General features: G+C 45.2%; 1 protein-coding gene across 6 annotated transcripts; it reads right to left on the reverse strand.

Moving 5' to 3' along the window:
• Positions 1-1314: 1314 nt before the first annotated feature.
• On the reverse strand, positions 1315-26095 carry TRAF5 (TNF receptor associated factor 5). 6 transcript variants are annotated; one of them, XM_086745481.1, is made up of 12 exons: positions 25973-26095; positions 12669-12817; positions 11952-12171; positions 10746-10803; positions 9226-9327; positions 8499-8663; positions 8120-8197; positions 7668-7742; positions 7297-7389; positions 6162-6302; positions 5463-5631; positions 1315-4924 (listed from the first exon to the last, which is right to left on the reverse strand). In XM_086745481.1, exons 3-12 carry the CDS (start codon positions 12164-12166, stop codon positions 4347-4349), a joined length of 1674 nt encoding a protein of 557 aa, XP_086601607.1. In that variant the 5' UTR covers positions 12167-12171; positions 12669-12817; positions 25973-26095; the 3' UTR covers positions 1315-4346. The 6 variants fall into 6 exon arrangements, with proteins under 6 accessions (XP_086601607.1, XP_086601608.1, XP_086601603.1 ...); XM_086745482.1 differs by having other exon boundaries at positions 6174-6302; positions 11952-12176; XM_086745477.1 differs by having other exon boundaries at positions 11952-12176.
• Positions 26096-26487: the final 392 nt, after the last annotated feature.

The following is a 26487-nucleotide window of genomic DNA, read 5'->3' on the forward strand; positions in this document are numbered from 1 at the left end:
AAAACCATTACCCCTTGTCCTATCACAACAGGCCCTACTGAACAGCCTCTCCCCATCTTTCTTGTAGGCCCCCTTGAGGTACTGGAAGACTGCTATCAGGTCTCCCTGGAGCCTCCTCTTGTCCAGGCTGAACAGCCCCAACTCTCTCAGCCTGTCCTCATAAGAGAAGTGCTCCAGCCCTCTCATCATCTTTGTGGCCCTCCTCTGGACCTTCTCCAACTGGTCCATGTCCTTCTTATGTTGGGAGCTCCAGAACCGGACGCAGTACTCCAGGTGGGATCTCACCAGGGCAGAGTAGAGGGGGGAATCACCTCTCTCGACCTGCTGGCCACGCTCCTCTTGATGTAGCCCAGGATGTGGTTGGCTTCCTGGGCCACAAGAGCACACTGCTGGCTTGTGTTGAGCTTCTCATCCACCAGCACTCCCAAGTCCTTCTCCTCAGGATTGCTCTCGATCCATTCCCTGCCCAGCCTGTATTTGTGCCTGGAATTGCCATGACCCAGGTGCAGGACCTTACACTTGGCCTGGTTGGACTTCATGAGGTTCTCACAAGCCCACCTCTCCAGCCTGTCAAGGTCCCTCTGGATGGCATCCCTCCCTTCCAGCGTGTCATCGGCGAACTTGCTGAGGGTGCACTCTATCCCACTGTCCATGTTGCCAACAAAGATGTTGAACAGGGCCGGGCCCAACACGGACCCCTGAGGGACGCCACTCATGACCGGTCTCCACTTGGACATCAAGCCGTTGACCACCACTCTCTGAGTGTGGCCATCCAGCCAACTCCTTATCCACCGAGTGGTCCGTCCATCAAACCCATGTCTCTCTAGTTTAGAGAGAAGGATGTCATGCGGGACAGCGTCAAAAGCTTTGCACAAGTCCAGGTAGATAATATCCGTTGCTCGTCCCTTGTCCACCGATGCTGTCACCCTGGGATATCATGTGATACTGAAACGATTCTGTTGTTATTGACCTGAACGAAAACAAATCCTACCTCAGCTGAACCCAAACCTGCTCCAAGCAGAAATAACATCCTGTTTTGATTCCGATGGATCCTCGAATCTCGTGGATCTTCATCTGATCTAGCTTAGCTTAGAATTTACTGAAATTCGATGTGCAGCTGCTTTACAATATTCAAGTATAAACCAAATATATGTGAAGCACATTCATTCTTAATCAAAAGCAGCATCTTTTTTTTTTTTTTTAATTGTAGGAAAAGTTTTGGGTGCAAATATCCAGCAATATCCACTACGCATCCTTCTAAAAAGACTGCTTAAATCCCGCTAAAAGAAATATATGCCACACTCACTCCAAAAGGATGGTAAAATTATTTATTCTTACATTAGTTTAGTTATACAGTGATGACATTTGGCTAGAAAAGTGCCTGTATCTTAGTAAGAGATATTCAAACAACTACAAACTGTCAATAAATACATTAAAAACATACTGTATGCTGATGTAGAAATACCCTATGCTCTTATCCAGTTACAGTATTGGTTACTTACCCAGTACAGTATTATTGAAAAGTTTTTTGGTGTTTTTCATGCAACATCAAAATTCTTCCTGACAATTCATGCTATACAACACTTTTTTTTTTCTTTATTAGGAATGGGATGAAATTTAAAATCCTGTTTACAAGTAGTAAAAATCACTGAAAATTTTAACATAAGTCTCTCAATTGTTGTAATAAAAAGAACCAATTTAAAGAAGGTTGTCCTTAAAAAAAAAATATTTTCTCAACTAGTTATTTATAAAACAGGCAGTATTTCAAAAGGGATGTTTCCATCACCCAGGAAGAATCATTTGTGCTTCAAAATTTTAAAATGAATATTAATGGCAAAAACCTAAACCCAAATGATAGGTAGAGGAGAGGTTGCAGTACGGACTGGCTAAAACCGAACATGCTTTCAAAATCTGTCCAGGAACACACTAAACACTTATCCACGTCACTATGCCATCACCTACTCTAACAATTAGAAATGGAGTTTTAATAATACTTAGCTCTTTTCATGCTCAAATTCTTCACAAACATTTAAATAGTCCTAACACTTCTGCAAGTATTATTATCCCCATTTTACGCTTGGGGTGGTAGAAGCAGAGAGGGCTGGGAATTTGCCAGGATACAGACTGCATCCTTTCCCTCTTGCCTCCCTCGATTCTCCAAGTTCTTTACACTGTCTGTATTTTACACTCAACGTACTGGAGAGTCCCAGGAAACATGGGTGGTATGTTTCTATCAGCTATTAGTGGTTATTATGCAGATTGTGCCACTTTGAAAGTTACATGACAAATATTAAAGTAATAATCAACATGATATCCACATCCGAGGCTCGGGACTGATGTCCTAGAATGCCACACCATTTTCAAACCAGGCTTGCTCTTTCTGTAACAAAGTGTTAGGGACACGAGGCCTAATCCTCTCTGTTGTACAGCCAAAATGACTCTTAAAGTCTGTCACGGCAGTACAAAAGAATAAAATCTGTTCCTCACCATCTGTCCCTGGGAACACGGAACGCCCCTACAGTGGCCCAGTACATCCTGACATCGCACAACAAAAAAGGACATCGAGATCCAAACAAAGATTTCAGATGTGCTAACCCACCATATGGTACAGATAACTAAGGTCTCTTCCCCCCTGCCCCAAATTTGAAAATATTTGGGTCTGAATCACGTCCTAGAAACCCTGTGGGAAAGTAAATGCCTGGCAATGAGATTGCAGATACGAAATACGGTATTTTGCCTTTGTCTTAGTATCAGTCCTTAAATCATATTATTTCCATTGATATCAACATTCTGCACAGAAAGGGCATTTTTTATTTTGCCACATTTGCCCTCTTGAATTTTCTACCTTATGCCTTGCAGTCTGTGCCCCATTTTGATTTTTCTCTTGCCTAGTTTACTCTTACTCTAAACACAGCTTGGTTTCTTGCTGTCTCTTGACAAGCTCTGGGTTTGCTCTGCCAGTGGACTGCAGGAGCAACGGATAACGTTGTGGTGTTTCACCACCTGATCTGTGAGACATGAGAGACACAAAATTCTGTCAGTTGTAATAACAAAATGACTGAGTGTGCAAAATTACATCCCTCTTACAGGCACCCAAAAGGCTTTAAAAAGGCACGTGTATTCTTTGTGACTTGTCCCTCAGTGCCTGATTTTGGTGGTTTTAGTGCATCTCCAATAAACCCCATACAATGCACACATTCCCTTGGAGGGAACTTGCAATAAAATTAAGATCTTCAAACATACTTCATAGTTAGCAGTTGTTACTCAGCAGCTGTCTTGCTCTTTAACAAAAACTAGAGCTGCACTACCTGTGACAACTGGGTTCTTACAGCAACCTCAGTCCCTAATCCATCTTCTCTCTCCTTTCCCAAACATCCAAATTTCTAGCAGAGTGGAACAGTGCATGTTATGTGGGCTTCTTCCCAGGCAGGTATCCAAAGCTCTTCCTGCCTTCTGCAGAGCTGGTAGGCCAGAAAACATCTCTTGCGCAGATTTGGGAGCAAAAGTACAGGAGTTTTGGCCCCCTTCTTCCAGCAGCACAGCCAAGAGCTGGCAAGCTGGCTGAGTACCTTGCTTCTGGCCGTGTCCTGAGAGGTGAGAAGCGCCTGTGGCTTCTTTTGACTTCAGATGGGGACTGTGGATGTTTACCACCAATGGAAATCAGTCCCAAGGCACTAGGCAGGAACGGAAAGGACATAACAAAGCTATTGTGACCTGGGGGTACTCTATACAGCTGAAATACCAGGATAGAAAAGTAAGAGGCATTCGCATCTTCCTCTGGGCTTTCTGGAAAAAAAACAAAAACAAAAGATGCAAGATCCCAGGCAAATGTTTTCCCTGCATGATTGAAGCCATTCTCCCCACTTCAAAAATCCAGAAGATCGGGGGATCAAGATCCATTGGTTCAAATGTGCTAATGTTGAAATGTTTCCATTTCAGACAGGTGAAATGCAGTTGCACACTTGGGCATGGCTTCAGTTCTGTGTGAGGGACAGGAGCCCACAGGCCTGCCTGGGCTCCAGGGGGCTTACTGGAGGAGTTTAATCTCCAAATACCAGTCTGGGGATGGGAGCTATGCATTCCCCCCAGCCTGGACTGAGCCAAGTCTGGATTGAATGCATGTTCACATCAGACTGGACTTGTAGCTGCCTTAAAAATGCAGTCTTGGAAAAAAGGGTAAAAAAGGAAAGGCAGATGCTTTGGCAATTCATTATCTGTTATGCAGTCCAAAAGCCTCGAAACATTATCAGTACTTTGACTAGTGGCAATTCACTGTTGCTTGGCTGGTGGTCACCAAGAAAGCATTTCTTAATGGTTAAAGCAGTCACATTGATCGGGCACGCTTTTCACAATTCCTCCAGATCAGTTAAATCCACAACCACTTTCAAAAACAGAGTGTCATCTCTGATGTAGGTGTTCTTTGAGTTCTCCAGGACCGTGTGTGGCACAAAGCGTGGACATCCGGACGCAATATTCATTTCACCATCTGGCCTTTTGAAACTGCTGCTATTGGGGTCAGCTCTAAAGACTTCCACAATGTGATTTTTTTTCCCACTTTGGTCCAAAAGCATAAGTGTAACTTTTTGCTTGAAAGGCCACACTAGCAGCGAGTCAAATTCCCCTCTCATCACTACGAAGTAGAGAGAGACATGTGTTCCCTTTCCTGAGCCATCCCCGTTCAGGTAGGCTCTTGCACACAACCTGTACCCGCAGCGGCTGGTGTAAAAGGGCTGGCTGAATATGGAGAGGACACGGCCTTCCACCGCTTCCTTTTTCTTCATCTTGTAGTCCGTGATTTTCCAGATTAATTTCCCATTGTAGCACGTGCCTTCCAAAAGCTTAAATCGTTCTTCATTTTTATTGAGCTGTGCTTTGTGAATGTTGATCTGGAGATCGTGTTTGCTGGACTGACCTTCCAAAACAACTGCGGGGAGGGAGGAGGGGAGAAGAGAAAAGAAAAAAAAAAAAAAGAAGCATTTGGTAAAATGAAACTGTCAGGGCACTGGATACAAAGAGGAACCAGATTCAAGCTGACAATACCGAACTACTCAAGCCCGAGTACAGGCTGTTAACTAGTGTTACTACACCTGTTAACTTTTTAAAATTGTAATTGCAGTAGTTGAGTAGCTTGTAGTTGAGTAAGGAAACTCAGTAACTACCAACCAGATTTAATGCCCGACTATGGACAGTACCACTGCCTCCATCACAGCGCACCAGCCTGACCAAGGCCAGCTCTCCGGCCCTGCAGTGACGCAGGAATTCAGGAGACTTTGTGGAGTAGGGGAAGGCGGAAGGATGCAGCACGCACCACCATGGCTTGGTCTAAAAAGCAAGAAGAAGAAAGCCCTTTCTGGCGAAGAGCTGCAACTGACTGACTGTAGCACCAGAGCCTCTACTTAGCCAGCAGTAAATCGAGAAAAACCCCACACCCGTGCAGAAAAGAACTGAAAGTCCCAACACACCCAAGCGCTGATCGTATGTCTCCATTAGGGCAATCTTCTGCTTTACATTTTCAATTGTGTCAAACAGGGGTTGCAAGTCTAATTTACTTTGTTGCTGGTTTGCCATCTGTATTAGCTGTTTCACTTGTGATTCCAGGCGTGCAGACTTATCCAGGTGACTGGCCAGAGCCTTCCCAGTTCATGCCATTGGAAGAGGGTGGAAGCAGAGACAGGAGACATTCATAAAACCAGCCATTTCATTTGGAATAAGATAAAGAAGCCTTCAGTATGTCAGCAATATCAACTATATGGTACATTCAGAAGCACTCCACTTGCTTAGGAATGTACCCAAATGCTCCTTCACAATTAATTCAGCATTTAGTGACTGAGAAGCCACCCTTTACTGAGATCCATTTGCACTGCATCACTTAATTCCACTGACTATTCAAATGTACACCTGCATATGTGCCATGGGGATCTGGCCATGAGGATTTATACAGTGCTTTTTGCCCAGATCAGATAGCCAAACTTCTTTATTGGTTAAAATGAAAAGACAATACTGTATTGTAAATAAAAAAAAAAAAAAAAAAAAAGAGAAGGGCTTGCAAAATGTCTGGGAGATTTGTTATTGCCCTGCTATTAGTGACTACTATTACTAGATAAACATGTTTCATGATGCAAGAAAGCAACTGGCCAAAAAAAAGATAAAATTAATCTCACCTGTGTGCTTACCATGAGGTTGCTATTTTTACCAAACAGTTGTGTAAACTGTCTGAATTCTTTCTCACACTTTTTAATGGCCTCTGCTAGCTGCTGGATTTTAATCTCTTTACATTCCAGGTTCTTATACAGGTCAGATATCTACATATGGAAAAAAAAAAATCAGAGTAGAAACACTAAGGCACACCAAAATAAAGAACAAACAAATTAAAACATACATGACTACATAGTAGAAAGTGGAAAACTTTACAATACAAAGCCTCTAACTTAGCTAGACATAGCACTACGTAATTCACAACTCGTGGATAAGCACTGGCAAGTACGGAACATAAGGTAGTCGTACTCTAATAGATCTGTGTGGCAACAGATGCAAAGAGACTCCTGTCTCTCATCCCCACCACAGTGATCCATTTGGCTCTATAGGGGGATAATACACATTTAAATGCACACAAGTGCTTGTGTGTTTCTGTGTGTACACACAGACTTTTTTCCCCCCCTGTACTAGGGTCTAACTAGTAAAAGAGATGAGTCAGTGAGTAGTACTAACTTCAAAATCAAGTTGTGTTGTAGTACTAACTTCAAAATCAAGTGCTTCTTTTTAGCACAAACAAGCAGAAGAGCAAGTTGCTCATCAGTTTGGATGCATTCACCTTGGCAGGATTGGGCATCCACCCAGTGTCACCTGATGGGAGCTGCAGACGCAATCATGAGTGGAAATGTGCTTGCAACTGGGTCTGCACTACTCCGTGCTGCCTCTGCAAAGTATGTGACTTGGGCATCTAAAGGCTCTTTTTCAGAGCAATCTGACCGGCCACTCAGCCACTGAAACTTTAAAATGCTTTATCTCCAAACCTCATATCCACTGTAAGCAGAGGCTGAAAGCAAATGAGATGAGCGACGGCAATGAGCCTCCCTCTGTGCTTGGTGGAGAATATAGGTGCCTAAGCACAGAGAGGTTTCCATCTAATTGAGTGATTTCACTAGAAGATCTTATTCTGACTTCTGAGGTGTGCAAAGATGACAAAAACAGTCTCTTAAAATGTAGCTGAGCTAAAGCAGGCAACAAATGCAGAATCTCGTGTCATTCTCCAACCAGCCAAGAACCCCTGAAGAGTCCTCGTTAAATACGACTTACCTGTTCTTCCAGCCGGGAGTTCTTGTCTAAAATCTGCAGCATGTGTTCCCTCAAGGCACCATTTTCATGTTCAGCAAGTTTCCCTCTTTTAACCTTAGTGAGGCAGAGGAGGAAGTAAAGAATAAATAATAAGGTACGAAGATTTTTGAAGCTGTTAGTAAAAAAATTTATGGATGCAAGCTTTTAAAGTGTCTCCTCTGTGCTTTGAAAATGAGAGAATGGCAGTCCTGAATCTCTAGTACAGCATCTTAGCCAATACTAGAAATGGTTGTGAAAGAACAAAAAATGTTTTTTTTTTTTTATTAATTACTCTGATTGGTTTGGGAGACAAATTCCAGTCCCAGTACAGACAAAGATCTATAAAACAGTACCTTTACAAGACAGCCGTACTGCTTATAGGGGCAGTCCACTTCTGCCTCAGGACACACAGCATGGTGCTTGTCAATCTGCATGTATTAACAAAGAAACTTGCAATGAAATAAATGTTAAGTAACTTGCCACACTGACGAAATCTCAATGCCTGTGTAAAGGGTGAATAAAGGCCAATATCATGACACCACTGATCACCTAAACAGGAAAATGAGTATTCAGAATCAATAAGTAAGCCATATATTTTTCCATACTGCAAAATGCCAATGGTTTGCAGCGACTCAATACCTCACCTGTAAGATGGCACATATAGCCCTTTTAGGATCAAACAAAGAAAATACTTAAAGCAATTAAGTTTTATTGGCACGGGCCAATGTGGTCTGCAACGTAACCTTCAGTTTTCATAAATGTGTGTGATTTGTTGAATCACAGTATATGAAAAAAATATTAGTACCTCCTTTTTCAGAATTATTTGTGAACAGTTTTGGAGACAAGGCACAGGATAATCAGGACAGTCATTTTTCTCATGATTCTGGGGAAAAAGAAACAAAACAAGGCAACGGTTTGCATTTTTGTAAAGTAGTATACATAAAGCTATATAAAAAGTAATCCCAAACACACACATGCAACCCCATATCACATTGTTATTCATAAGACAGCAACAGTAATTGGTATTATTTAAAGCACGTTTAATATACTTTCTCCTTCAGCTACTCAGCCAAATTTCATTTCAGGAGTTGTTAAGCCCCATTGCAATGCTGGAAACTTTTCACTCATCAACATTAAGAGGAAACATGTGCCATGGATTCCCAGGGAATGCTTTATAATCTTACCTTTATGTTAATTAACACCACATATTTATTACAGTACTGACACATTTCTTCTCGAAATTTACATTGCCGGCTCAAATGCTCTTTCAGGTCTTTACGAAGAATTTGATCATAACATCCATCATTAGTGCATTGCACGCTTTCAAATAAACACTGCTGAAGATGCTCCTGCAACACGCAACAGCAAATTAAACCCTGAAGTATTTAATCACATCTCCAGTTGCCCTACAGACCCACAGAAATATTTGGCAGTTTGGTAACAAACAAAACTCCAAATACTCTTTCCTCCACAAACTTTCTCTTTTTCCAACCTCAAAACTAAAGTCAACATGAAAATTTGGAGACTCCTTTGTCAGATTTCCACTTTTCATTCAATTGGTATAACAAAAAAAGGCCCAAGTGGCCAGTATGTCTTGGCAAGTTTTCTTGAATCAGCCATCGCGTGGCGCCTAAGCATATAGAAGGTACCTATAGATGCTATGGATATACTAAAGCTACATAAAGCAAATGGTTCTTATTAAACAAATAACCTAAGACAAAGCTGGAACAAGCTCACAGCCATAATATTTTGAGCTTAACATTTGTTACTTACAGTGCATAGCTAAGTCAAAATCTATGTACTTAAACCACATTACTATGGTAACTCTGAAGTCTGAAAATTTAGCTTATAATACATACACAGAGTTTGCATGAAAATCAAAGGCTTCAAAATTCGATCACGCAAACTAACCTGATATCGTCCCAGAATTATTTTTGAATTGCAGTCAGGAATGTTTTTGCAGAACACACGCAAGTTGAGAACTTCTCTTTTACAGCAGTTGTCTTTGAATACCTGGTAAAGGACGCAAATGAGACTTCATATGCGGTGACGTAGGACATTATAAAGAATATAAAAAAACAAAAAGCCACAACAAATCTTTTAAGCACACAAGTGCGGACTCCATAATTGCAAGTATGGTTCTTGATAATTCATATTGAAAATGTATACTAAAAATATAAATTTAAATTATATGAATTTTCTAATAAGCATAGGGTTTTTTCCCCATCTAGTTATTCCACAGACACTGATCCATCCCACAGCCAGCAGGATTAGTAGCTCAGGAGCTACAAAACATCTGCCAGAGCCTGCCTGTATCTAGAAGAAAGCAGCTGGAGCTAATGGGCCCCAAAGGCCAAGCCAGTTCTGTGCATGCAGCTCCAGTGCTTGAGCATGTGGCACGCCTTTGTGACAGCGACGATGCTGAGATATCCTTTCTATAGACTCTGAGAAACAGCACCATTCCCAGTTCTGTATGCAGAAGCAAATTAAGCCCCCAGAGCAAACTTTCAGTCTTATTTAGAGATCTTCCTATAAGGAGCATTATAAAGCTGCTCACTCTCGCGCTACTGGCATCAAAATCCGCACAAAGCAGAAGACAACGAGTGAAAAAACAAAAATCGATTGGAAAGTCTGATTACAATTTTCTGTCAGGAGTAGGAGAGACAGTGGGAGGAGACATTCGATTTCACTGGAGAGTTCATTCTGACAGGATCAAGTATATAGCACACTTTCAAGCCTTGGTGTATAAATAAGGACAAATGAATCCATTACAAAATAATCAGTAGCTTGCAAAATAAGAATCATGAACTTGTATTTTCCTCTAAAAAGTTACCAAAAAGAAAATTAAGTCTGTAGGGTCCATGAGATAAAATGGAAATTAATTTAATCATCGATTCACAGGATGGTTTGGATTGGAAGGGACCTTTAAAGGTCATCTCCCTGCAAGGAGCAGGGACATCTTTAACCAGATCAAGTTGCTCAGAGCCCTGTCCAGCCTGACCTTGAATGTCTCCAGGGATGGGGCAAATAGTTAAGGCAGCAAATTATAACCAACAGAAAACAAAGACAATTGAATAAACAAGATTCCCCAGCAAGATGGGGCTTTAAAAAGGCAAGTCATTAAACTCTCTACTACATAGACATCTGACAGCTAGGAAAGATTTAAAACTTTGTGAAACTCTTTGACACTTCACTGGAAATACAAGAGGACTAAAAGTTCAGAACATAAGGTATACAAGAAAGCTTTAGCTGTACATCCATACTTCCTTTCCGGGAGAGCACCACTGCATACGCTGCTTCCCTTAGCATCATTTCAGAGACAAAAACTGCTCTGCCTCAGAAGACTAACAGACTAAGAGCCACCTTGTTCTCACCTGTCTTGCCTTTTCCATGCAGATGTTGACTTCTGAAGCAAAACTAGAGACACTTACCTCATGCATTTTTATTGTTTCCTTGTCGACAGGACAGGTGGGCATTGCATTCAATTCTCTAGATCAAAAGAAGACCCATGTTAACCTACAGAAAATTTGATTTCTTTTACAAAATTGGGCTATGCTAGAATCTGACTATGGCAGAAGTCAGTACTAGATACCATAAAAACCAAAAAGCACTTTAATATGGCAACTACACAGCCAAATTCCGCCCACAGCTCTAAGAGGATATTAAGCTGTGACAGTGAACATGTAACAGAAAGCAGAGTTTGTCCTACGAGTGTTAATAAGATGGTTTTTAATTAAAGGGACTTTGTCACTCTCTGGCCATCTGCTGCTCACAAATGTCATATCTGAAAAAATCCCCTCGCGTGCATTAAACCCAGCCTTTGCCTAGCCCAAGCAGCGCACTCCTTGCTATGCCAGTAGAGGAAGATCTAACAGCTCCTGTCTTAAAAGGCTTCCAGAAGTCCTACAATAAAGGACAATAAAACACTTATTGAGGCAGTGCAAAAGGAAGGCAACCCAGAGAAAGAAATTGGCAAACATGAAGCATCTAAAATTCATAAAAGGTAAATGGCAACATCCATCCACATAATCAGGCCCCTCTGCAGCCTTCTCAGGCCAAATTCTGCCCTCAGATACACCAAACAGTAGGTAATGTATTTCCAAACAGGTCTGTGGGGAAAATCATTTGTACCTGCAGATAAATCCCAGGCAGATGGATGCCAGCAGCCTTGTGATCTGACTGTAGTATTGGGTAATACTAACATCAGTTTTATAACTCCACTAAAATCAAAGAAATTACATTGAATCAAGTGAAAACAGCTGAATCTAACCATCAGTGCAAATACCGTGAGACTTTAATGCAACAAATTTATCTGAACAGCACAATGCTAGACAGACAGACCGAAACAGCATCTCACACAGTAGTGGTTAAGCTTATATCAACAATTTCTTTACACTGACTTCCCTGCAGTTACCAAAGTATTCCTCACTCACACCAGGTAAGATCTTTAAAGACACCTTTAGAACACTGAGCTCGCAGTCATTGAGTTCCACAGAGTCTTTCCATTGACTCCTTCAGCAATTTATCAGATTGCTACCATTATTATGGTACTCACTGCTGGTTTATAGAAGGTGTTGACTTCTTTTTAGGGAAGGGAGGATGGGGAGCTTATGGATGCAGGAGGAGTTTGCACTGACCTCAAAGAAAGAATGCACTGCTGGCAAAATCGGTGCCCGCATCCCGTCTGGTGGGGATTGTGAAGGACGAGGTGGCAGTAGGCGCACTTGTACCGGTCTTCTAAGGTTTCGACAAATTTATAGTCGGTGTCAGGCTCGAAGTCCAGAGAGACAGCAGTGGCAGAGTTCTGGCGTGTGAAGATGCCTGAGAGACCAGTGGGTTCGTCACAGGCCATGGGAGCTGCACTGGGAACCAGACACAGGGAGAATCCCTTCAAATATTCACCAGCAGTCACTCTGCCTCAGCTACCCCTTGCAGCAGGCTGCTGTTTGTGGGAGAGTTGTCATTTGCAGCAGGGTGCAACAGATTTCGGAGTGAAACCCAGCACCAACTATGGAAGAGCAACAAAATGCTCAGAGAACTCCAAAACGATGGTTAGATGATAAAGCACACTTCTGTTCCCCAGAACAGAGATTTTAAATTTTTTTTTAACATTTTCTTGCAGTAGCTCTTAGTCTCAAAAAATTACAAGAGTTGCAGACACCGTTGGGGAAAGCAGAAGCCAAGTCTTGGCCCTGATGTCCGCCAGGAAAGCCTACGTTTAATGTAGAGGCCAACCACATTACTTCATGAGTTCACTGCACTGGTTCAAGTAAGAGATAGCTTTGTGGTTTATAGCAAGAGCCACACACAAAAAAAAAAAAAAAAAAAAAAAAAAAGCAGCAAGAGCATTTTACCTTCAGTTTAGGTGTTACAGGAGTCAAAGCCTCTTAACTCGACATCTTTCTTTTCCCAGTTGATCACTCATTTATAGCAGTAAACTCTAATCCTATTTTTTCAAAGCTTTACTTAATTACATGCAAGTTCTTGGCTGTATTAATCCTGCCTGGAAGAAACAGTGGGGGGAAAAAAAAAGAAGAAAGCAAGATTGCCATCAGAAGCGTGACGTAAGTTTTTCTCTCAGCCTAACAAAGCTCCTGCACAGCACAGCATACAGTGTTAGTTTCCTAATAGGAAAAAGTAGCAACATTTGTTTCCAGCCCTAAGTCGAAAACCCTGAGGTTTGCCACTGATCCCTCAATCTTGCAGTACTTTTTTTTGCAAGTAGCACAAGAACTAGAGCCACTCTGGTTTTCACTTCTTGCAGCTTTGCATTCAGAAGACATTTTTTCCTTACAAGATGTGTACAAAAGCACAACGCAGCTGAGCTCTTAGAGCATTTCACAGTGGAAGTGCTCAATTTTATAGCTGTGCTGTGGAACGCTATTTCCCCTCTGTGTGCATCACCCTCCCTGTCAGTCACTCGAGTCACTCTTACTGGAATCAGCACCTCTCTCCGAGAGCTCTGACTCAGCTCCTGTAAGGTCACCGAGGGTTATCTGCTGCTTTCATAGCGAAGCAGGGCCAACACATCACCGTTAATAACACTACGTTGGTATTAAACAGTATGCCAAGTTCTGATACGCTGCCTTGCCTCCCTGCTGCAACAGATTCCTGTCCCACAAAGCAGCGATTAGTACTGTGCTATGCAGAGCTCAAGCACTGCCACAGACCTCCTGGCCTTCAGAAAGCAACATCCGTTTTCCTTGCTGCGCTAAAATCCCATACTGGGCAAGGAAATCCTGCCAACAGGTAAAGTACCTGATTCAAAATTAAGCCAAAGCACTTAACCAGCGAAAATGTATTTCACAACAAACATTTACATGCTCCTGTAACTCAGCACCCTCGGCTGTACGTGGTATTTACCTGCCCGGCTTGCTACAGCCTCCCTGCCCTCCACCAGGCTGAGTGTCAGACTTACTCCAGCACAACTGATCGTTTAATATCGTTAACCCACAGGAATACAAGCCCTAATCATACTCCAGGCATAAAGACTCATTATTCCAACTGGAGTTTGCAAATTACCCTGTTTGGTTCCTCAACTGAGCAGCCTTCTGCTTCAAGCCAGAGATGATTGTCCATATTACTCCTTTCATTTTTAAACAGCTGACCTTTTCTCCTCTGAAAATGAGGTTCCTGGTTCTCTGATGCTTGATAAGAAGCAATTCTATTTTCCTCATATCAACCAGAGATGCTCAAATGCAGCCGAGGGGTTTTCAGCCTTGTGTCTGGGCTGCCCCAGTAGCAAACACCAGCAGCAGACTGCGCCTGCTCCTTCAAAGGCAGATAAAGAGCTGCCACCATTAACTCCCACAGCACAGATCACCTACAGGACAAATTTCCTACAAACTCATTCTGCCGTTGGTCAGCAAGAACCCCAAAACACGTTTCCTTCCTCTTTCTTACTAGTGCTCTCTTCTGTTTACATAACATCAATTTCCTGAGTCCTGTTACCTTCCAGGAAGAAATGTTTTACACTGAGGATGGAAGAACACTGGAACAGGTTGCCCAGAGAGGTGGTGGGTGCCCCACTCCTGGAAATGTTCAAGGCCAGGCTGGATGAGGCTCTGAGCAACCTGATCTGGTTGGGGATGTCCCTGCTCCTTGCAGGGGGGTTGGATTAGATGACCTGTAAAGGTGCCTTCCAACTATTCTATGATTCTATGATCTGATGGTATGGTTTAGCAAATTAATGCCGCCCCGTGTAAAAATAATAATAAAGGAATAATCTGTGCTTTATCCATTTTTGCCTTTGAGGGTCTACCTTAACTCCTGAAGTACTTCCAGCTGGTGTGAACAATGTTACAAATGTTTTAGGCAACAAAGTTATGGCATGTATCAAGAAGAAAGGCAGTCACCAGCACAAAGTCTCATCCAGAAATGCCTTCGGAGCTCTCACCGCTAATTAAATCGCCCACATTCATTCCCATCTCTTTCTGCAAGTAGCACTCTGCCTTAATACAATGCCTTTCAACTCTCTTGCTGAAATGAGAGCCTTTATCTCCTTAAACACCTTCATGACACACTAAATATCCCCAATCCAGATCCTATTTCTAAAAAAGGAGGCTCTCAGCATCTCCACGAAAGCGCCTCCTCCACCTCAGCCTTGCCCAGGAGCCCGCTGTGTGGCTGAGGGCACCTCAGGGCACAGAAGAGAGCCCTTCAGGCGAAAGGCAAGCCCGCCTGCTCAGAGGGCAGAACGGGAACCTCTGGGTGTCCAGAAGACAGGGAACGTTTTGTCACCACTGCCAGCCTTGCAGGGGGTTTGCTGCAAGGTTTGCAGCAGTTTTGCTGTAGGAAATGGGCTGCCCCAGGAGAGGGCCTGCAGCTGGCAACGCTTTGCCCAAGCTGGAGCGCTGCCCATGTGAATCAGCTGGGCTCAGAGCAGCCAAGAAACGGCAGCCCTGTGCCAGACCTACCACCAGCCTGTCCTCGGTGGGATGCAATCCAAACACTGCAGGCGGTGTGCAATTCCTGTCCCAGCACCCACTGGTGACTCAGGGCAGATTGCAGAAGCTCTTCTTCCACTTCTGGCTTTCAGCGCCCGTGCCCATGCTCTCTGAACTGAAACCAAAGGGAAACACTCAGGGGAAAAAGTGCTTTTTTGTGACAGCAAGAGCACGCCAATGGTTAACGAATCAATTTCCTGCTTACGCTAATGCCTGGCCTGCGTAGGAGATGAGGTACGCTTTCACTTCTGCCTGTTCACGGTTAAGAGCAATGGGAAAGCATCCCTTCTTTGTGTACACTGAGATTTTTCAGCATGAGTGTGAACTGTAATTCTGTTTTATAATCATAGAATAATAGAATCATAAAATGGTTTGGGTTGGAAGGGATCTTTAAAGGTCATCTAGTCCAACCCCTCTGCAAGGAGCAGGGACATCCCCAACCAGATCAGGTTGCTCAGAGCCCCGTCCAACCTGGCCTGGAATGTTTCCAGGGATGGGGCATCCACCACCTCTCTGGGCAACCTGTGCCAGTGTTCCACCACTCTCAGTGTAAAAAAATTTTTCCTAATGTCTAATTTGAATCTACTTCCCTCTATTTTAAAACCATTACCCCTTGTCCTGTCACAACAGGCTCTGCTGAAGTGTTTCTCCCCATCTTTCCTATAAGCTCCCTTTAGGTACTGGAAGACTGCTATAAGGTCTCCCTGGAGCCTCCTCTTGTCCAGGCTGAACAGCCCCAACTCTCTCAGCCTGTCCTCATAGAAGAGGTGCTCCAGCCCTCTCATCATCTTTGTGGCCCTCCTCTGGACTCCCTCCAACTGGTCCATGTCCTTCTTGTGCTGGGGGCTCCAGAGCTGGACACCGTACTCCAGGTGGGGTCTCACCAGGGCAGAGTAGAGGGGGAGAATCACCTCCCTCGACCTGCTGGCCACGCTCCTCTTGATGCAGCCCAGGATGCGGTTGGCTTTCTGGGCTGCAAGTGCACATTGCTGCCTTGTGTTGAGCTTCACATCCACCAGCACACCCAAGTCCTTCTGCTCAGGGCTGCTCTCAATCTGTTCTCCACTCAGCCTGTATTTGTGCTTGGGATTGCCTCGACCCATGTGCAGGACCTTGCACTTGGCTTTGTTGAACTTCATGAAGTTCTCACAAGCCCACCTTTCCGGCCTGTCAAGGTCCCTCTGGGTGGTATCCCTCCCCTGCAACTCCACTGCAACAGCACACACACAACGTCCCCCCACCCAGTCTATGGACACTGAAAATCTACACGTCAAAAAAAAAAAAAATAAATAAAATTTCCATATACTGAAATAAATAGAATTAATTCTGACCGCACATAGAAAAGTAGTATGAATTGCTAGAAGCTAAGCTCAAGTCCTATAAACAGCTACCAAAGAGTGGGAGCTCAATGGCAGCACAGTACAAAGAGCTCCCAGCTGCACCTTCCCATCATTTCAGCATCCCAGATCTGCCTGCACCACCAGCAGCACAGGCAAAACGCTTCTGGAACAAATCTTTATATAATGGTGTTGTATGCAGATGCTTTAATCTCACTGCAAATAATCCAACAGGGAGAATTTTCATAACAAAAATAAACTTTCTTAAACGTGAGCTATCCTATTTTAACTATGACGACACCAAACTGAGCCCAAACATTCTCCATTAGAATGCTCCACACTTAGTATGTCTTACTGTTCAGAAACTGAGCAAGACACAAGCAGAACATAAGAATAAACAAAAATCAGCATGGGCGTGACTTACTAAAATACAAAATTACATGAACATTTTTAGAGCCATGTTGACACAGTTCTCCTCCAGCAGCGCTGCTCCCTATCTGCACCACCAGCAGTCAGAACGGAGAGAAGCGGTGTGCAACACCAGTATCACATCAAACTATTGTGGAAAGATTAACTTTTTTTAGCTACAAAACCATACTCACAGCACACAGAGAAAACCATCTCTATAAGGCGGTTGTTCTTTTTAAAGAGAATATGTTTTTCCTATTTTCTCTCATGTGAAGCCAAGCCCCCCCCCCCCCCCCCCCCCCCGAAAAGTTAGCAGATTACCCCATGAGCTATGAGCGCACCACTGCAGCACCAAAAACTCCGGGACGGCAGACCCGAGGCACAGGCACTGAATGCCACCACGTCTTTTAGACTGAGAAAGGCAAATATGTGAGCTGTTATGAAGAAAAGAAAATAGGATTCTTGGTCCTGCTGCCCAGCAAATAGGGGCTGAGAGCCCGGCTTCTACCAGGTTCACTGCAGGAGGGGAGGGTAACGCTCAGGTACCCTCCAGGATTGGGGTGTTGCTCAGTAAAAAGCACTGTGATCTCTTCCTTACTTATCATGCTTCCATGAAATACATAGAACAGGGCATAGAAAAAAGTTATACACCTGTGTTCCTATACACCTAGCTCTAGTTCAGCTCTATTGCTTTGCCCTAAGGCACTTGGTAGGGACAAGTCTGAGAAGACACCCTGTTCCTCCCTCTGCAAATTATCTACCCTTTATGGTACATCTGAACTGGAAGCCTGTCTTAGTCACGGTGGGGAAAGTTTTGTCAAATTTAGAAGCCTGAGATCAATTCACTTCATTGAGAGCTGACAGGCAGAAGCATGATGGAGAGGAACATACCTTGCATTAAAATGACCCCCTCCAAGCTGCCTTATAAACTAGGCAGATTAGCTGCCTCTGGTATTTTTTAATTAAAATAACAAAGTTATATGATTTACTACTAATATAAGGTCCTCCATAAAACCACTGCATTTTGGGGACAAGAAATATATACCCCAACTCTTAACATGCAGAGCGGAATGGATAACAGAGTCTGCTAAAGAATGACTAAAAATATCTATACACTTTGAAATAGATATTTAAGATATAGCAGATTATATGGAGCTTTGTGAAAACAGCAGATGATGACACCTGACATCACTGAGGGATCATCCTTGTCCCTTCCAACCCAGGAAAAGTTACAACATTTTGACTGCTGACAACAAAATGCACTTGCAGAGCTCTCACAGGGGAGAAGGACCCTGGCTGCATCATTTGTGGCCACCAGCCCAGAGGCTGAAGAGGGGAAGGATCCAACACAGACTCACCACTGATACTCAGGGCTCACTCCCACTTCACCCGGCAGCAGGTCAGCCTCAGCAGCTGCTCTGCTGTTGTCCTAATCGCTTAAAAACCTCGGCACAGTTACCAGCTGGTACCAAGGAGAGAATATTTCTAAGAGCAAAAATCTCCTATTGGATATGTGCCTGAGGCCGCACAGAGGATGTTGCTGCAGAGGGCAGCAGAACAAATTTGGTTTATTTTGCATATAGAAAATATTATCCAGTTCAAATTCCAGTATTACCTTATTCTCAAAGCACAGTAAAATCTTACTAAGCAAGCATCAATTTGCTGATCTCCATAGGTAAATTTTCACTAAGCAGAGTAAAACAGTAGGGTTTCCTTTGCATACAGTTACAGTCAAGCGTTACAATAAATCCCCATAAGACTAGACTTCATTGGTTTTTTAAATGGCATAGATTACAAGACAGATAGCATTTAAAAAAAAAAAACCAAACCACTCTTACAACTAAGAAAGTGTGTCTGGTGCTGAAGTAGTTTTGATTTTACAGCCAGCCTGCTTATGTGCCACATCTACTTTTTTCCCCAGGATCTCCTAATCATTAATTAATTAATTTTATATTATCAAGAAATCTCTCTACATCAAATCAACACAATATTGTTACAGGAATATGAAAAAACTTTTGCCTTAAAATAATCTCATTCACAGCTGGAAAATAACTTTGTTCCCATCACTTCTCTAGCAATACCTGGATGTTTTACCACCTTCCCAAGCACCAACAGAAATTTCGGTAAGAAGGCACTGCTACTCACCCCTACGGCACTCCGGCACCACTTTGCTGGTTCAGGGAGTGAACTCAGTTCCTGAGATGTTTCAGGGTCTGCAGCCTTTCCCCAACGCAGCCTCACATGGCTCACATCCCCCTGTGCCGCGGCTTACCCCTGAAGAGCCCTTCAGAGATGAGAAATAATTCTAGCAATGTTAGATTTCTCCTGGCATTAACAAGACACGTTTTGCTAAAACCATACCTGGAAACTGTAGCTGGTCCTCAATGGGGAGAAAATGAGAGAGAGAGAGAGAGAGAGAGAGAGAGAGCGCCAGCGTAAGCTTTGTGGTTAAAACAACAGTACGAGCATTCTAAAACAGCAAGGGAGTGGAAATCCCCCAGCGTAGCTTTGAAAAGATCATGTCTAAAAATGTTTTAAAAGTGTTAGGACAAAAGGCAAGCCATTGAAAAGTGTTTTCCCTGACTGCGTTGATGTAGAGATTGCAGATTTTACCATCTGGAGCAACACAAGATTACCAAGAACTTTTCTCACAATTTTTTGCCTGAGATACAGAGGAGTTTTCACCTTTCACAAAAGTGGTGAGTGATATGACCAAAGAAAAAATACATGGGCAGCAGAAAACACATAAGGACGTAAGGAACACCCAGGCTCAACCCTGCAAATCCCTCCACGGTAGCCCTGCCAAGCCCAGGCGGACCTGCTCGTTGCAGGAAGCAAAGGGACGGCTCATGGAGGAAACAGCACCGTCTCAGTCACTGAACAACTACATCAACTCACGCTACAGGCTGCACGGGTATTTCACATTTAAACCAGAACTCTCCAACTGAGATAAAACCCATTTTAGGAAAATAAATGTTCATATTTGGGTCTGTAATAATTTAAGTTGCCATAAATCCTAATGATTTTTGTAGCCTGAACTTAATTGTGCACACAGGATTCCTGGAAGCCTTCATCTCCACTGACTGCGTGTGCGTCAGCCTCCTTCTGCAGACCAAAACACGTTGCCTTACAGCAGTGCCACGGGCTCCATCTCTAACACCACTTTTCCCTTGTTCTTCTCTGCCCCATCCCCTGGCTTTCTAGTCTCTGGATTTTTTTTCCCCCTCCCCTAAAGTAAGGTATCTTACTTTCTAAAAAAGCAATAATTTTTAGGTCTTCTGTTACTTAAAATACTAATTTTCCAAAGAAAGCCTCTATTCTATCTTGTAGTAAATGCAGCACATTCCCTCTTTAGCCTTTTCCCTTTAAATGAGCTTACTCCCAGAGCATTTCTAACCTGGTTCAATTTACATCTCCCCTCCCAGGAGGCATCTCGACCTACTGCATGTTTTCTTGAACCTTCCCTGAAGCTCTGGAATAGACAAGTCAGTGGCAAAGGGAAAAGCATTGACAAGAAGGCATGCTGCTTCTTTATGGGATCAATTAAATTGATCCAAGTTGTATTTCTAGACGCATCCCAAGCTCACTTCTACAGTCAAGCTTTTTAAACCAGAAGATATTCTTCCACCCTAGCCATGAACTCATGTCCTCAGGGTGCATCCTTGTCAAGCTGTTGACTATAGACAACCTCTGCACAGGTTGACATCAGAACAGCAAAATAGCTCGTACGTGGGATTTCCTTGACCCTGGCAGCTCTGGAGGTAGGATGGATCTGGGCGGTTTCATCAGGAGGAGGCAGCGCTACAGAAAGCATAGTGCTCTGCAAGCACAGCTCCAGGAAGCACCGTCTGCTTCTGGGAAGCTTTGGGGAAAACCCCAAATGGAGAAGTTGAGTAGGAGCAGGATCTTAATTTTAAACAACTTCACTCTGTAGATGAGTAGAGAGCAATAGGCTGGTGTTATTGTTCATGGGCAGCCCTTGATCTCCTCCAGCACGAACTGCAGCACTAAAACCCTGACCAAGTTTCAAGCAGGCTCAAGGAGATGAAGGTGAGTGAAAAGACAGGCAGCAACAGCATTTAGGAAACAGAATGAAGGAAAAGAAAGAGAGACACAAGAAGAACATAAAGAAACAAAAGTTAATGAAAAGAGGCAAAAATAAGGGATGGAGAGCAAGACAGCTAATGGGTTTAAACTTTTTTCTTATACTGTATTGGAGCCAAAGTGAAGTCCTCACTTTTCCTAACAAATAAAAAACCGTCATAGATTTTGCAGAACTAGGTCTTTGAGGCTTTTAAGTCTACATCTCCTTCCCTGCCCCAAGGGGACATACTATCCAGAACTTCAGTTGCTTTGACCAATCAGTCGGTTTGGCCACGAATACCTACTCAAGGCATAAGAGAGTTTTGGTTTTAATTTTTCAGGCCCCTGACCCTTTAACTTAGTCTAAATGAAGAACTTAATCAGCATGTATACAGAAACCTATGAATAAACTCAACGGTTATTCATCCAGTTTACTAGGATGAACTCAAATTTTGCTAAGGCTGGCCACCCCTTTCTTCTGATGTGTTCCCTTGCTCCAAGGAATGATTCCCCTCACTGAGCCTCAGGAATTTGTGAGTTCAGTGGATTTTGCTCTAACACACACATGTATTTGATGACATACGGACACACATTTTTCTAGTCACAGTCCTAACTGAAAAGGTAACTGCTGATGTCAAAACCCAAACGCTATCAGGGACCAGTTGGGAAAGCAGTGACAGCAAAGATTGTAACAATTTTATTTTCATAGGAAAAAAAAAAGCGGAAAGGAAGTGTTCTTAAGAAGTCCTTCCCATGAGATCTAACAGGACAGGCTGCAGATTTACAGAGGTATGAACTGGGAGTGATGCTTTCATGTGGCCCCTTCTCTAAATGTGATCTGCAGCTGAAAGCTGGGCTGCGGCCCATCCGTGCACACTGCTGCAGCCAGGCAGAATCGCAGTTGCACAGCAAGACCCACCACAGCCACGGGCCTGGATGAGTGCTGGCGGAAGGATGCTAAACACCACGGGCAGCATCCAACCCCACTCTTGCTGTTGGCACCAGTTTCAGCTTTATTGCTCCAAGGTCCACATTCATAACTCCTCAGTAAAAAACTGCCATGACACAAGGTTTAGTGTCAATGACAGTGAAATAGACAAATGGACAAGTTTTTTTTTTTCTTTATAGATAGCTTCCAGTAGCCTTCCATAATATCTTTCATTGAATATATATATATGTGATCTGGCAACTGTTTGTACCTGCTGTCTCTAAGGCAATATTAAGAAATTAAACCCATAATTTTTGTTTCTTTCATACTCAGTAAGGGCCACACTCCAGTTTCAAGCACATGGATATAGCAGACGAGACTGAAAACCATATGATCTGTGAGACATTGCGTGTCTCACAGCGACTACTTCAGGAAAAACTGCTTTGTAGATTGTTCCTCTCCTTGAAGTTTGGTTAGTCACTAGGTGGCTTTGCATAATAATAATAATAATTTTATATTTCAATATTATCTTCTGCAAAATAAGCACATGGCAACATACCCTTGAGAATCCCTGTATGCAAATGTCAGTGTATCATACACAAAAACATGCTTTATTAGTCCCCCGACAGAGACAAACATGCTTAACTATAGAGCACTCTGGGCAGTCCCGTATCAAAACCACTGTGGTTCAGGGTGCAGACAGTTTCTCACACACTAGTTCATTTGTTGCAAGACCGAGCTGGGGAAGACTACGGAAATTTTTGCAACATTTTTATTAACAATACGCATGACTCAAGTTTCCTTACTTTCCTGAGCCCAGCCACACACCGGGGTAAAGAAGTTGGCTTCTTTCCTGGGCTGAGGGAAGCAGGCGGAACAACTAACTGCACCTTGCAGCCCAAAGGGGTACAGATAAGGGACTGAAGACTGACTGTGAATATTAATTCTTCACAGTCATTCACTGAGAAACTTGGACTGAAAAGGATCAGAAAGCAAAAGAAGAGGTTCTGAAGTCCTCACTGCAACTCAGGGCCCAGGCCCGAGGATGCGCTGGCCATAGGGTACCCCAGCCAGCTGGGGGTTCCACAGCAGCACCCTCAGGTTGGCACGCTGACCACTGCTGAGAATGCCATGCCTGCGAAATGAAAGAAACTACCTGTATCACTGAAGCCACCACTCACTGTCTCAAGAAAATCAGGAGTCTAAGAAAAGTTATGTCTCACCCAGACTCCCTAGAGGGCCAGAGAGAGGAACACTTCTCCATAGCCAGCCATTTATTGATGATAAATAGCATCTATTTATGTAAAATCAAAGGGTCAGACAAAGAAATGAAGAAGATAAAGGGCTATAGGTTAGGTTAAAGACGGGACACAAATAAAGCCAAGGAGATCAAGCACCCTACAAGTCTGCAGCTTCCCAGTGAAGGGATTTGGCAAAGCAACCCAAACAATACGCGGCACAGAACGAAAAACTCCTGACCTGGCCCATAGCTTTGACAGCTGCGTGAAAACTATGCTCCTGTCTTAGGGAGACTTATTAGGAAGCTTGTGGAGTGAAATACAGAGCCACCTGGTTTCTGCTCTTTGCACTCATTTGAAATTCCTTTTGTCAATGTCTCCAACAGCAGCCTTCCAGCTTTAAAATCTTGTCCCCTCCTGGATGTCATTCCTCATCCTCTCTAAACTTCGCAATTACTCCCATGCCCTCCGCAGTTTCTGTGAGTGCCACAAGCTTTTCTTCCTTCCTTTCCATTACTCTGAATCTTATCTTTCAACAGTTCACATCTCTTCAGCCAAAGTTTCCTGCCAACTACTCACAGATGTGCCCTGTTGCCGCAGACCATCCTCCTGCACAGGCTGAACTCTCGGCCTCTCCTCCGGTATCTGGGCTGTGGATGACTACCAGCCTGGAGACAGCCCACTGCCCCCAGCCTTCCCCAACAGGCCTTCTTCTGCACAGCCACCTCAGTGTCCAAACCTGACACAGCCAGCCTGTATTGCACTTAGGTCCATAATCTTCATCTCTCTCTCCGGCTTGAAGCGTTAGGCCTTCAAAATGTTTCACCAACCTCTGCTTCATGTATGATACTGTATGATACAGTATTTCTTGTCCACTTACACAAATAAAACTCTTGTCCATCATCCTCTGGTTTTTCAAACACCCATTCCTCTTGAAATACAATCTTTTACTCATTTATCCACCCAGGGTGCTGCCGCAGGGATCATTTTTCTAAGCCATAGCTACAACCACACCATCTCTCTCCGTCGCTCCACTTCCCCATTGCACCAAAACCTCCTGACTTTCAAAGCCTATTCCAGTCTCCCTCTGCTTGCCTCTGCATCACCTCTGATGGTTTAAAAGGGCTGGTTTCATCTCATGATGACACCAGGCTCTATTGCCTCCTTGTTATGTATTTGAGCAAGTGCATACTGGGAGGGCAGATTTTTTGGAGGGACACTAGCCGGCTATTCTACTTCCAGTCTCTTCTGTAAGATGTCCTTTGCCAAGCAGCTGGGAACAACTGGCTCCTGACAAGTGGCGACCACCAACTATCACACTGGCCTGGAGAGTCCCGCTGTCTCCTATTGCTCTTGGACATAGGCACGTCCCTCCCTCCCAACTTGAACTATAAACTGCCTTCAGCCAAAGGCTGCGGTATTGCCCTCTGCTCACACAGCTCCCGGCACACTGGGGTCATCACCCACAGCAAACACTTCTCCACGTGACAGAAATAAAAAAAAAAAAGATAATCAAGGCTAACAGCAAAGGAAGTTGCTCTCCATGGCTGACACTAAGGTCAAAAGCAACAATGCAGCGCGGTCCTTAGGTGAAACAAGATGAAGTGCAGTACTAGCCAGGCCGCGAGAGCATCCCAGAGCGCCTCAATTTTATGTTCATCATCAAACCTGCCTGCTCTGTAGAATCAGCTGGGGTGGTTTAAAAATAGGAGCCTGTCACTGCTGCCAGCCTGGATGCATGCCTGACCTGAATGCAGCCAGCTACTTTTGGTGCATCGCTGCGCTCCTCTCAGCCATCCCCGATTTACCAAACGGAAGTTGCAAGGAAAGTTGTTCTTGGCTGGCAGTGGAAAGGCGCAGCCAAGCTAACAATAGGCAAAGCAATTCAAGCAGCGCAACAATAGGAGCTCTCTCCATTTTCCCCCTCTAAATCTTTAGAGTGTTGAAAGTATTTGGTCAAAGCCTACTGCCTCAGTAGGCTCCCAGGGTGCTGTTGCTCAGGGAAAGTCAGAGGCTTGGCTGGGTCTCCCCTGCACGCACACGGAGGGGAAATTCCCTCCCCTGAGCGGAATCCAATTGACGCCGGCGGGGTTACTCCTTACGGCTCCCTGCAATTTAGAAAGATCACAGCCGCCGCTAAGGCGCTCGCCGAGCAGCCCCCGCTTCTTTGTTCCCTCGCCAAATTTCGGCTCCGAGGCAGCCACCGGGCCTCGGTTTCCCCCCGGCGTGGCCCCGGGGGGCGGCGGTGCCCCCGCCGCCCGCCCGCACCCCAGCGCCCAGGCAGGGCCGGGCCCGGGCCCAGCTCCGCGGGCGGGGCGGGGGGCGGTGGGGTGGCGGCAGCCCCCCAGCGCCATCCGAGCCGGGCTCTCCCGCCCCAACGCGAAACTCGGGGGTGGGGGCGGCGGGGGGCGACGAGGAGGGGGTGAACCAAGTTCGGGTTTTCTACGCGGGCCTCCTTTTTCACCGAAAAAGCGCCGCAAAATAAAATAAAATAATAAATAAAGAAGAACAGGCGCGCGCAGACTTCCCCTCCCGGGGGAAGGGAAGCCCTCACAGAGGGGGTCACCCACCGCCTGCGACCTCCCGCCAACGGCCGGTATCAACGACAGCCGGGGCTGGGCCCGGCCCTACCGGCACCGACCGCGGGCCCCGCGCGGCCCCGGGGTGACCCCCGTTCCCGCGGCACCGCCCTCCCTCCCCCCCCGCTCCCCGCCGCACCTGCGCTCGGTGCCCTCCGTGCGGGGCCGTGGCCGCGGTGGCCGCCGCCACCGCTGGCGGGGGCGCGGGAGGAGCGGGGCCGCCCCTGGCTGCGCGGGGCGCGGCTCCGTGGGGGTGGGAGGGCGGGGGGGCGCGGCTCGGCAGCGCTCGTGCCCGCCGCCCCCGGCTGCCGCTGCCGGCGGGAGCCGCTTTCGGTTTCACGGCAACCCCCGGGCGGGGAGACCCCGCCGGCCCCGCCCGCCCACTCGCAGGGCCCGGGCACCGGCACCACCCCGCTGCGGGCCCCGCCGGCGCTGCCGGCCCCGTCTCACCGCCGCCGGGCTCTGCAGCCTCCCAGCCGCCCTGGAAGATTTGAGGAAGCGGGGACAAGAGTCCTGCACGGGCTGGGAAAGTTGTTTTTCCAGGACGGGCTCCCGAGGGTCCACGGCGAGGAGCACCGCCGCGAAAGCGAGGGCCGGCAGAGTCGGCCCACCCCTCCCAAGGGCGATAGACCCCCACCCGCACCTCTGCCTGCC

Source organism: Chlamydotis macqueenii, chromosome 3 (assembly GCF_036417535.1).
Source record: "Chlamydotis macqueenii isolate bChlMac1 chromosome 3, bChlMac1.mat, whole genome shotgun sequence".
In the NCBI taxonomy this organism is placed as follows: Eukaryota; Metazoa; Chordata; class Aves; order Otidiformes; family Otididae; genus Chlamydotis; species Chlamydotis macqueenii.